This window comes from Schistocerca cancellata, chromosome 4 (genome assembly GCF_023864275.1).
Source record: "Schistocerca cancellata isolate TAMUIC-IGC-003103 chromosome 4, iqSchCanc2.1, whole genome shotgun sequence".
Lineage (NCBI taxonomy): Eukaryota > Metazoa > Arthropoda > Insecta > Orthoptera > Acrididae > Schistocerca > Schistocerca cancellata.
This window is the reverse complement of record NC_064629.1, coordinates 282044625-282057798: the sequence shown is the minus strand read 5'-3', so window position 1 is coordinate 282057798 and position 13174 is coordinate 282044625. Positions and strand designations below refer to the sequence as shown.

At 42.9% G+C, this 13174-nt stretch overlaps 1 protein-coding gene across 1 annotated transcript in view; it reads left to right on the top strand.

Moving 5' to 3' along the window:
* The window catches only part of LOC126183546 (uncharacterized), a 905020-nt gene that overhangs the window by 820797 nt on the left and 71049 nt on the right, over window positions 1-13174 (top strand). Inside the window, exon 8 of the mRNA XM_049925619.1 lies at window positions 453-590. Coding sequence (XP_049781576.1) covers window positions 453-590 — 138 coding nt within the window. The remainder of the gene's footprint in view (window positions 1-452; window positions 591-13174) is intronic.

Below are 13174 nucleotides of genomic sequence, written 5' to 3'. Positions count from 1 at the left end.
AGCCTCGTGGACGAACAGCGCGAGCTGGGTTTCACACGATCGTCTTTTTCGAAACCCAAGCTGATTCCTACAACAGAAAACTGCTAGTTATGGAACGTATTAAGAATATGACAGTCTATGCTGTATCTAACTGTGGTCGTGATTGGTCTCTATGTCCTCAGTCAGTGGAATGTAAATAACGAGGTCCAACGTCAGTAGAGAAAGCTCAGGCCAGGCACGAGCCTACCGTCAAATCTAAAGCGTGCAGAAAGAGTTAAAATGGTTTACAAAATTTTAATATCTGCTGAAGCAGAAGCAGTTGACGCACTCTGAAATGCGATGTGGATGCAGACAGAATTTCTGTTATCCACGCATACTTCTGGCTGTGAGTGTCAGCGAGCGAAATGGCAGTATTAAGATAGTGAAGTCGGCTAACTTTTCCGTGTATGGGTAGTAAGCAGTGATGGTTGCAGGTTCCCGGCGCCCAGCAGCGGTCCGTCGCTGTCCATGGAGCTGTCGCAGCCGGGGCACGAGATGAGAGTCGTCTGCAGCGAGCTGCGCGCAGTCACGCACGACACGGCGCAGATCGTCGCTCACTTCACCACCGGATGGTAAGCAAGCTGTCTTCTACAGGACTGTCAAAGTAACGACCAAATTTTGTATAGTATTATAGAAAGCATTCGTTACTCGTTTCTTTCGTTACTGAATTGCATTACGTATAACAGTATTTTTAATTTGTTGTGGGCTCTCCTATGACTGAAGATGACTCTCGACACAAACCACGTTTGGATTTTTTCTGGATCTTCTCTGTAAAACTCTAACTGTTTGTTTCATTTCCGCTACATGGTTATTGCACTATACAATGAGAAAATTTGCTAAATTGTCGTCAAAGCGACCATATACACTACTGGCCATTAAAATTGCTACACCACGAAGATATCGTGCTACAGACGTGAAATTTAACCAACAGAAAGAAGATGCTATGATACGCAAATGATTAGCTTTTCAGAGCATTCACACAAGTTTGGCGCCGGTGTCGACACCTACAACGTGCTGACATGAGGAAAGTTGCCAACCGATTTCTCATACACAAACAGCAGTTAAGCAGGGTTGCCTGGTGAAACGTTGTTGTGATGCCTCGAGTAAGGAGGAGAAATGCGTACCATCACGTTTCCGACTTTGATAAAGGTCCAATTGTAGCCTATCCCGATTGCGGTTTATCATATCGCGTCATTGCTGTTCGCCTTGGTCGAGATCCAATGACTGTTAGCAGAATATGGAATCGGTGGGTTCAGGAGGGTAATACTGAACGCCGTGCTGGATCCCAACGGCCTCGTATCACTAGCAATCGAGATGACAGGCATCTTATCCGCATGACTGTAACGGATCGTGCAGCCACGTCTCGATCCCTGAGTCAACAGATGGGGACGTTTGCAAGACGACAACCATCTGCACGAATAGTTCGACGACGTTTGCAGCAGCATGGACTATCAGCTCGGAGACCCTTGAAACTGCATCACACACAGGAGCGCCTGCGATGGTGTAGTCAACGACGAACCTAGGTGCACGAATGGCAAAACGTCATTTTTTCGGATGAATCCAAGTTCTGTTTACCAGCATCATGATGGTCGCATCCGTGTTCGGCGACATCGCGGTGAACGCACATTGGAAGCGTGTACTCGTCATCGCCATACTGGCGTATCACCCGGCGTGATGGTATGGGGTGCCACTGGTTACACGTGCCGGTTACCTCTTGTTCGCATTGACGGCACTTTGAACAGTGCTGTTTGGGAGTGGAACAGGGAGAGAAGATGCTAGGTGTGGTACGAGGTACCCTCCGCCACGCACCGTATGGTGGATTGCGGAGTATGCATGTAGATGTAGATGTAGATGTAGTGGACGTTACATTTCAGATGTGTTACGACCCGTGGCTCTACCCTTCATTCGATCCCTGCGAAACCCTACATTTGAGCAGGATAATGCACGACCGCATGTTGCAGGACCGGTACGGGCCATTCTGAATACAGAAAATGTTCGACTGCTGCCCTGGCCAGCACATTCTCCAGATCTCTCACCAATTGAAAACGTCCCGTGATTGGTGGCCGAGCAACTGGCTCTTCACAATACGCCAGTCACTACTCTTGATGAATTGTGGTATCGTGTTGAACCTGCAATGGCAGCTGTACCTGTACACTCCATCCAACCTCTGTTTGACTCAATGACCAGGCGTATCAGGGTCGTTATTACGGCCAGAGGTGGTTGTTCTGGATACTGATTTCTCAGGATCTATGCACCCAAATTGCGTGAAAATGTAATCACATATCAGTTCTAGTATAATATATTTGTCCAATGAATACCCGTTTATCATCTCCATTTCTTCTTGGTGTAGCAATTTTAATGGCCAGTAGTGTATAAACAGTATAACGAATCATTGTAAAATAGAAATAATAGCTCCATTCGGCACAGATCAAATCAATTTTACAGTCGAGCTGATAACTTTGTAACAAACGTAAGCAGATCGAAATAATTGATGTCTGACGCATACAGCTCACGCACAAGTCACTCACTCTTATCTACTGTGCGCACACGACAATTTAAATTTACAGGACTAACGAAATGTACCTGTGGGTAAGGAATTGGAAGCTTACGAATACTGCCGACTCGCGTCGAGCAGAACGCGAACTGTGTGCAGGAAAGAAAACATGGAGAGTGACAAAATGTATTCGCTAATCTGCGTCAATGCCGACTTGGCCTGCTGAGAATCAGAAATTGGAGGAGTTCGAGAACTACCAAGTCGGCATGAATTATATTTGGGGAAGGAGATACGTGAGTGACGAAGTGTTTCTATCCCTCTAGGTGCGCGGAGAGTAATGAATTATCTACTGTAATTTAAAAAACCGAAGAAAAAGTCAAATGCTGTGTGAAATGATTTGTCTAAAAGTCAGCCAGAATAACATGACACGCCGTTTAATGATGCTCGAAATCGTGTACAGTAGCTGAGCTGCTCATACGTTACTGATGTAAGGAAACCATTGAGTGAAATTCCACCACACATATCCTCTAGTACCCTTTATAATTCTAAGTGAAACATTGACCTTTACGTTCTCAATCGGCATTTCATTTACTGTAGATACTCTCGAGCACCATTGAAAGGCACGTTAATGTTTCTTTGATCTGTTTTATTTCTTACTTTTAGAGGACTCATTTTACAAAATATTCGACCACTCTTTTACAATTTCTTTTAATTTAAGTTTTGTTCAAAAAATAAGAATTATAATATATTTAAATGTTGATCGGTATATATAGATCAAGGGAAAACAGAGAAGTTGCGGTTTATTGCTGTGATTTGATGCAATATACACTTCAATTAGATAACTAGTAGCAGCTATACGTGAAATATTTCATTTTTCCCTCAAACCACTAATTGAGTTTTTCTTAATTACCATGATTACTTTCAAACAATTAAATCTTTTTTTGCAAAACTGACTTCACGGAGCTCAATTTGATCCCCCATTTGTCCATCTCCCATCCTTCGTTTGGCCATAAACATTCGGGTAAAAAGCCACTGCGTAATTTCTACGGAATCTCTGATTCGCTCCGCTCACATATTTGACCGTAAACGAAAAGTACTGACTCGGCCCGAGTGGGGCTTGAACCGTGCGCAGGGAAGAAAACGTATGAGTAACTAAACGTTTCAGGCAGTAACGAAACGATACCTCCAGTCTTGGGGCATATTTTTTACACTGTAACGAATACATACGATATCCAACAACTACATTCTTGTACCTCCGAGGGCACACTCATATGTTACTGCGTTATATCAATTGAATTTTCAATTAGAATGAAGATGAAGTATAATGATACGAAATGATAACTGTGAAATCCATCCAGAAATAATGAAGTCGCAAGGTAGCGAATACGGCATGGCAAATGAAAATTTGTGTTAGACTGGAGATTCGAACCCTGACCTCTGAGCTATCACGAACAGTTCCTCTTGCTGCTTCTGGTCACCGTCAGTCGATACACTTGAACTGAACGTTGTTCCATACTGTTTTGACGTCACTGTGTTGGTTGCACAAATGCAATTACATTTTAAGCAAAATTTTTTTCTAGACAGAGCAAAACTACTTCTTGTTTCTTATTCATAATTCTTACGTAAACAAGTTACATTTGACAGTTAACTACTATAGACTTTTGTTGTGGTCTTCAGTCCAAAGACGGGTTTGATGCATCTCATAACGATAGTCTATCCTGTGCGTCTACCCATCTCTGCGTAACTAGTGCAACCTACACATCCACTTGAACGTGCTTACAGAGTTCAAGTCTTGGTCTCCCTCTATAATTTTTACGCTAAAAATTTCCTTCCATTGTCAAACTGGTGGTTCCTTGATAACTCAGGATTGTGTGCTGTCTACCGGGACCTTCTATTAGTCAAGTTGTGACACACGTATCTTTGCTCCCCTATCTTGTTCAGTACCTCCTCATTAATTATCTGATCTACTAATCTTATCGCCAGCATTTTTATGCAACAGTGCATTTCAAAAGCTTGTATTTTACTTTTGTCTATACTGCTTATCGTGCTCCTTTCACTTCCGTGTAAGGCAACACTCTAAATACTTTCAGACAAGACTTTTTAACACTTAAATTTATATTCAGTCGTAACGTCGTAACGAACTTCTTTTTCACGAACGAGTTTCTTACATGTATGGTTTACGATCTGAAACAGCAACCAGCCGCAAGTATGGTTTAAAAAAGTTTTTTTAAATTAAACCATTAACGGTTTCGAATTTCTTACAAATCCATCTTGAGATGGCTGTCAGAGACTTTCTTACTTTTCTTCTGTGGCCCCGTTTAGTAGTAGTTATTGGTTTTATGTACTACGATAAATCTTTAAAAATGTTTAAAATTCGTTAAACTCTAAAGGACAGATTTATTTCCGATTAGCACAAACGTGCGTGATACGGTCTTAAGGTTAACAAAAGGTGAAATGTGGCGACAGCTTACGTATTCTATATTTCCGTATAACGCATTCATCGCGTATTTCCGTTACATATTTTAAAATTTCCACAATGTGCCACTTGCACTGTTTGAGTAATGTTAAATCTTCGAAAAACTTTTTTAATATCGACCATTCTACGTTTTATTGTACGTTGTGGCTGACTGCCGTCCCATATTAGGGATTTTATGATTATACTATGGCCACGGCGCTTTTGATGTCTATTTTAGACGAGATAGCGTTTCTGACTATCGTCAGTCTGCATTTTACATCCCCTTTATTTCGGTCGTCGTCATTTATTTTGCTTTCCAAACAAAAAAACTCCTCTACTATTTTGAGAGTTTCATTTCTTATTCCAATTCTCTCATTATCATCAGATTTAATTCGGCTGTACCCCCTCCACTGCCCTTCTTCTATTTTTGCCGATGTTGTTGAAGAAAGCACTCATTTCGGCATGAAATGTTCATTCTGCAGCGGAGTGTGCGCTGATATGAAACTTCCTGGCAGATTAAAACTATGTGCCAGACCGAGACTCGGACTCGGGACCCTTGCCTTTCGTGGGCACTTGCCCGTGAAAGGCAAAGATCCCGAGTTCGAGTCTCGGTCCGGCACACTGTTTTAATCTGCCAGGAAGTTTCAGCACTCATTTTGTTCAACTGATCCACCAAGCCCTTTGCTATCTCTGACAGAAGTATAATATCATCGATAAATATTAAAAGTATTTATTTCTCCTCCTTGAAATCTAAATTCCGCCTTGATTTCCTTTACTGTTTATGCAATATACATATTGAATAACTTGGAGTATAGGCTACAACCCGTCTCACCGCCTTCTCAATTACCATCCTACGTTTTATTGTAGGTTTCGGCTTGTTGTCGTTTCAAATTACCGATTTCATAATTATTCTATGGTCATGGTTCTCATAATGTCTATTATTGACGAGATAGCTTTTCTGACTATCAAGTTCGTTTCTCTTAATCCTTCCACTTGTCAGCCTTCCCTTCCTTGCTTAGTACTCCCTTTCATGTCCTTTGACTCTTATAACTGCAGTCTGGTTTTTCTGTACAAGTTGCACATAGCATTTCACTACTTCTACTCTTTCCCTGATAACTTCCCAATTTCAAAGAGTGTATTGCGTTCAGCATTGGAAAAAGCTTGTTTTAAATGAACAAATGCTGTAACTGTTGGTTGGTTCTGAGCACTATGGGACTTAACATCTATGGTCATCAGTCCCCTAGAACTTAGAACTACTTAAACCTAACTAACCTAAGGACATCACACAACACCCAGTCATCACGAGGCAGAGAACATCCCTGACCCCGCCGGGAATCGAACCCGGGAACCCGGGCGTGGGAAGCGAGCTGTAACTGTTAATTTGCCTTTCTTCAACATATCTTCTGACGTAAGTCGTAGGGTCTGTATTGATTCGCGAGTTCCTGCATTTCTACGGAACCCAAATTGGTCTTCCTGCAGGTAGGATTCTGATAGGGGTTCCATTCTTATGAAGATGATTCGCATTAATATTTTGCAGGACTTATTAAACTGATGGTACGGTATTTAACTGATGCACGTATGTCAGCATCTGCCTTCTTTGGAATTGAGCCGGACGCTGTGGTCGAGCGGTTCTAGACGCTTCAGTCCGGAACCGCGCTGATGCTTCGGTCGCAGGTTCGAATCCTGCCTCGGGCATGGATGTGTGTGATGTCCTTAGGTTAGTTAGGTTTAAGTTGTTCTAAGTCTAGGGGACTGATGACCTCAGATGTTAAGTCGCGTAGTGCTTAGAGCCATTTGAACCATTTTGTTTAAATTCAGATTATTATATTATTAATGAGGGCTCTGGATATTTCACCTATCTCATTTGTCCTACACACCGATTGGAGCAAGTCTATCACGGTTGGTCCTTCCAATGATCTTAATAATCGTGAGGGTATGCTACATACCCCAATCCCTGTTTTGACTTACGTCTTTCAGTGCTATTCCAGATTCTCTATGCAGTAACACGTCCTCTATCACATCTTCGCCTGTATCCTATTCTCTTTCGATGATATTTTTTCAAGTTTGTTTCTCTTATTCCTTCCATTTTTCAGGCGTCCTGTCTTTGGTTAGTAGTGTCTTACGGTATAAGCTATTGATGTCCACACAGCTGCTTCTCTTTTCTCCAAAGGTGTTTTTTTAATTTCCTGTAAGTGGCCTCTATATTTTCCATTATCATGTTTGCTTTTTTTTTATAACTTATCGTTTCTCTGCTAACCATTCGTGCTTTGCAGTTTTGTACTTTTCAACGATATCAGTTTTCCTTTCATCAATTAAATTGAAGATCTCAAGCGTTGTCTAAGGATCCATACTGAACTGCTTCTTTTTTCCTAGTTATTACTTTGTTGCCGTCAGTATCTCATTTCTCAAAACTATCCACTCAGCTTCTATTCTACTTCTTTCGCTATTTCAGTTAGTCGTCTAATGCTCCCTTTCAAACTCTCAACAATCTCTGATTGGTTCAACTTTCGCAATACCCATTTCCTTAATTTTGTAATTTTCTGTAAGTTCTTCGCAAGTAATCTGAATTTTGTAACTACTAAATCGTGTTCAGTGTCCAGACCTATTTTACAATTTAAAATACAGTTATTAAATCTCCGTCTTCCCACTATACAATGTATCAGAAAGCTTCCAGTTATTTTATCTTGTCGTCAATATTTTCAAACTGTTCAACATCCGTGGAGCTAGTAGGCACACACTGTATACTTATACTATTATCGTTGGTATTGGCTCCATACCAATCTTGGCTATAATGATCCGTTCATTATGATGTTCGCAGTAGTTTACCCACATTCCCATTTTGTTGTTCGACCTACTCCTGGATTACCCTCATTTGGTTTTATGTTGACAATTCTGTAATTACATACTCGCATGTTCTTCCTCACCATTTTACCTCTGGAATCCTTTACTCACGAGAATGCCCTCGTTATTGACCGTACGATAGTGCTGAATTTGCACAGGAAAAATAACCGCTCGAGTTTCTCCTTGATTTCAGACGTCCGCAATACCGACATAACAAGGCAATGTCGGCTAATGTTACAAGGCCAGATCAGTAAATCATCCAGCCTGTTGCCCCTGCAGCTATTGAAAAGGCTGCTGCCCCTCTTTAGGAACCATATTTGTTAGTTTTTCCTCTCCATAACACCCTACCAATATGGCTTCAGATACGGTACGGCAATGCGTGTTTTGAAGTAAGTTAGCAACCCTAACGCGCCAATATCCGTGGTTCGTGGATTAAGAATGATTAACTCCGGAAAAGGTGTGGCGCTACACTCCTGTCGACTTCGTAGGAAAACTTCGATAGCATCGTACAATGGAACATAGTGGAATTGGTAAATAAGGCAAGCAGCACTAACAAAATACCAACAGAGATTGCATTGGACGAGTGCATTGTGAAATAGTGCGGTATGGTCTCCGGGTTTCTGCGGCCGACTGGTTTAGCGAGTCTCGATACTCCCAGGTAATTGACGGAATGCGGTACTGCGTACAGACAAGGCACCTTTCCGTTCTCGTTTATTCGCTATGCCAGGTAATTCTCCAGCGTCGGAGTGGACTGCGATTCGCAATTCAGTCAGTTTAGGCTCCATTTTCATATTAGCGCAGCTGTTTTCTGCCCGTAGTCTGAAATATTAAGGAACAACACAACGTCCGGCACACGACATATATAAATGCATTGGAAGCCAACGTCCGTATACCTGATAGGCTGCTTGTAGACAACGCAGTTATGTTCAACGAAGTAATATCGTTAAAAGTGTTACATAATCGAAAGGGACTTGTGTATGGTGCAAAATCTGGCAGCTGACTGCAAATATAAATAACTTTAAGGGGTGTCTCAAAAAGATTTATCTGATTTCGCAAGGCTGTATCTTCTGCATGAATGAAGACAGGAGCATGACGTGTATTTTAACCTGCGCATCTAAACCAAATGTATACCTTGGACACGATTGTAATTTCATATCGTTGCCGAAATGAGCCTCCCTGTCGAGTTCTCCGTTTTAACGGGTGCAATTCAGTTTCACAATGAGGCATGATTTTCACCGAGAGCACATGAACGCTTACAGTTCAAATCATTTGCCAATGGTACCAACACTTTGAAAGCACTGGTTGTTTGTGTAGGTTGAGATCTGTGTGCTCGTTTAAGACAAGGGGCGCATTCAAAAGAGTTCAGCTTGTAGTTTTCAGAAGTCTACTCATCGTGCCTGCCGAGATTGAGCCATTCCTCGTGTGTCTGTCTTGCTTGCCTCGTGGCGACGTTTGTGTTTCAAACCATACAGGATTGAGCTGCTATAAGTCCTCCATGATGGTCATAAACAGCAACATGTTGGGAAGGTGCAAGATGAGGTACTGACAGAAATAAAGCTGTGAGGGCGAGTCGTGAGTCGTTCTTGGATAGCTCAGTTGGTAGAGCGTATACCCACGAAAGACAAAGTTCCTAAGTTCGAGATCAGGTCCGGCATACATTTATAATCTTCCTGGAAGTTACAAACGTATAAAGTTTCGTGAAATCGTTCTGAACTTGGAGTATTTCAAGATTGTGTATGCATACGTGCAAAACCTAGATCATTGTAAAACAGGATGGTTTTTTGGACAATAAAAACTTTCTAGTCTTATGTAGTATTCAATCCAGCTTTCTATCTTAATTCATGCTGAAGACATAGCCTTGTTAAATTGGATAAATCTTTTTGAATCTTCCTGCAGGCCGGCCGGTGTGGCCGAACGGTTCTAGGTGCTTCAGTCTGGAACCGCGCGAATGCTACGGTCGAAGGTTCGAATCCTACCTCGGGCATGGATGTGTGTGATGTCCTTAGGTTAGTTAGGTTTAAGTAGTTCTAAGTTCTGGGGGACTGATGACCACAGATATTAAGTCCCATAGAGCTCAGAGCCATTTTTCTCCCTGCAATGTTTATCGCTCTGAGACCGTTAACATATTCGATTAACGGAAGAGATAGAAAAGATTCAAAGAAGATATGCACGATTCGTCTCGGGTTTGTTGAGTCACTTTGAAATTGTCACGGAATCTCCTAACAGACTGCACGTACATCACAGAGAGCCGTATTGATAAAATTCGAATCACCCACACAAGAAAATGGGTCAACAAACGCATTAATTCGCCAACATACAGCTCGTGTAAAGACCTCGACACTAAAATTGGACAAATTCGGGTGCAAGCGACGGGTTACCAACGGCCTGTCTTCCCGCCTGCCATACGTGAATGCTGTGTGGAGGGGACCAGGAGCGAAAGTGGAGGAGAGAGATAAGATTGGTACACTATGTGCACTATGTCCGACACTGCAAGGTGGCTTGCGGAGTGCAGATGTACATGTTGTCATCACTGTTGCTGTTGTGGTCTTCATTCCGAAGACAGGATGCAGCTTTCCATCCCAGTATAGCCTGAGCAAGCCTCTTCATCTCCAAGTAACTACTGCAACCTACATCAATTTCATCATTCATCAAATATCGAGGTTGCCGGCTGACAGGAAAATGAGATCATGATGGAAAAATAAAAACTAAAATTGGCACTGCACGCGTAGCATTTCAATAACTTAAATATTTTACATGTAACTGCGACCTTCAGTTTACCATACGCTGGCGAATTGTGAAGTGCTCCGTTATGGATACTACTGTATTAAGTAGAATCTTGGACAGTTACAAAATTTCATTCGTGGACAGACTGAAGTTGTTTGAATAGTGAATGTATATCAGCCTGATAAAGACCCCGTGGGTTGTTCATGTGATCCATCACGAGATACTTTACTACGCTGATAAAATTCTTGATGTCATAACTACCATCTATCGGAACAAGAAGTACAGCTTTATGCAAGTAGCCATTGATGGAAAGATAGAAGGGGAACTTGGACTTAATCGGAGAAGAGTTTTACAATCGCAGAATCTTCGAGAGCGCCTCGAGCTTCAGCTGCCGCCTGTGACGCACCAGCTGAGCAGCAAACGTTAGATTTTTCTGCGTTTCTTCATAATTTAATTCTTAAATTTCTTGCGTATTTTTGTATTTAAGAGGTGTAATTTTGCGTTTTAGTAACTGTAAAGTGTATATTCGTGCAGTCTGTAGAGCAGTTGTATTGCTTTTGAACAGTCAGCTACACAGTTCAGTAAGGAGTTAGCCTCGGTTGGTGACACATCAGGAGGGTATCAAGTTATAGATTTAGCTTTCTCTGTGTGCTTTTACAGGTTATTCTTAAGGTAGTAGCACTAGGATGGGTAGGTTGTGTGCATGTTGTGTGCGGACGCGGCAGGAGCTGGCCGCAGTTCGCTAACGGCTGGAGAGGCTTTTGGCCACGGTCAGCCTTCAGGCTGCTGCCTCAGTGTGTAGCGCTGGCTGAGAATCTCGCGCATCGCACAGAATACTCCAGGTACCGCTTGTTTCGCCAACGGGCTCTGCTGCTGAGGTATCTTACAGTGCACCCGACGTGTTGGATCCGCCTTCACCGCAGTGTGAGTGCCGGGTGGTAAATCGATCGCGTCGCTCGAGGCGGAGGATCACTGTGGAGGCTGACCGTCTATACTAACCATTCACCCTCTGTGTGGACTGGTTGCCCCTTCATCACGGCCCGAGCAAGCATATTGCAGGAGGGGTTTCTCGTTATCGGGAGTTCCAATTTTAGGCGCATTATGGAGCCCCTTAGGCAAGTAGCGTCTGCCTCATCCGACATCTGAAGGAGGCCCTGCCTACGGCTATCGAACATGCAGAGTGCAGTTGTCTGCAGGTTGTGCCTCACGTCGGCACCAGCGACGTCTGTCGCTTGCGTTCTGAGGCCATGCTGGGTTCGTACGGACAGCCAGCGGAAGTGGTGAAGACTGCTGGCCTCGCGCACAGGGTGCAAGCAGAGCTCACAATTTGCAGCGACGTTCACAGAGCTGATCAGGGTCGAATTTCAACCAAAAACTCCGTCGAATCTGTGACGGTTTTGGCTGCAGATTCCTGAACCTGCGTTATGGTGTGGAAAATTGTAACACTCCCCTTGATAGGTCAAGGGTGCACTACGCAAAGGAAGCAGCTATCCAAGTAACAGGTTACTTGTGGAGCACACATGGCGGTAATTTGAGATCCTCTTATGAACGCTCGCCAGTCGATACACAGAGACCGAAATCAGACGGCGTGCAAAGTGAAGCCAATTCGACTCTCAAAAATTTGACAGTAGTTTTCAAAGTATTTTTAACAAGTTTCCCGAACTTATTGCCCTTCAGGAAAGTTGTGCGCTCAAATTATTCTCGAAACCGAGAGCTGGGTGCAACCCGAAGTAGAAATCTCCGAAATATTTACCGAGGCGTGGGACATACATCGAAAAGACAGATTAGGCACGATAGGAGGGGGCTGTTCATTACAGACGACAGAAATGTTCTGTGTATCGAGATCGACATTGTTTCTGACTGTGAAGTTATTTGGACACGTGTAACAGGTGTAGGTAATTATCGGATGTTTTTACCGGCCACACGATTCCGCCGTGACAGTTTTGGAACCATAGGAAGGAAGTCTATGCTCAGTAGCGTGGAAATCTCAATATCATGCAATAGTAGTTGGAGGCGAGTGTACCCTCCGAGTATAGACTGGAACGTCTATGGATTGACTGCAGGTCGTACGGACAGACAGTCCGGTGAAGTACTTTTGAAGACGTTTTCCGAAAACTGTCGAGAGCAGCTAGCTCGACAGCCCACACGCATAGGTAATATTTTAGACCTTGTAGCAACAAACAGGCCCGACCTTACTGGAAGTGTCATTATAGAGATAGAGGTTAGTCACCGACAATGATTACCAAAGTTCATAAACCCATCCTGAAGGTTAGGGGAGTATTTTTGCTACGAAGGCCAGATAAACAGTTGTCAGCATGTCACTTAGACAATGAATTAACATCTCTAGTTCCAGTATGGTGAACGTGGAGGAATTTTGGGCAAATTTTAAACAGATTGTTAACAGTGCTCTGGAGAAGTATGTGCCTAGTAAGCGGATTAAGGACGGTAAAGACCCATCAAGTTTAATAACAAAATCGGAAAATACTGAGGGAGCAGTGGCTGTTGCACTCTCGGTTCAAAAGAGAACGCGCAAATGACAACAGCCCAAGGTTAGTAGAGATTCGTACGTCTGTAAAAAGATCGATGAGTGAAGCATATAACAACTTCACCATCATACCTTAGAAAAAGATGTGACCGAGAAT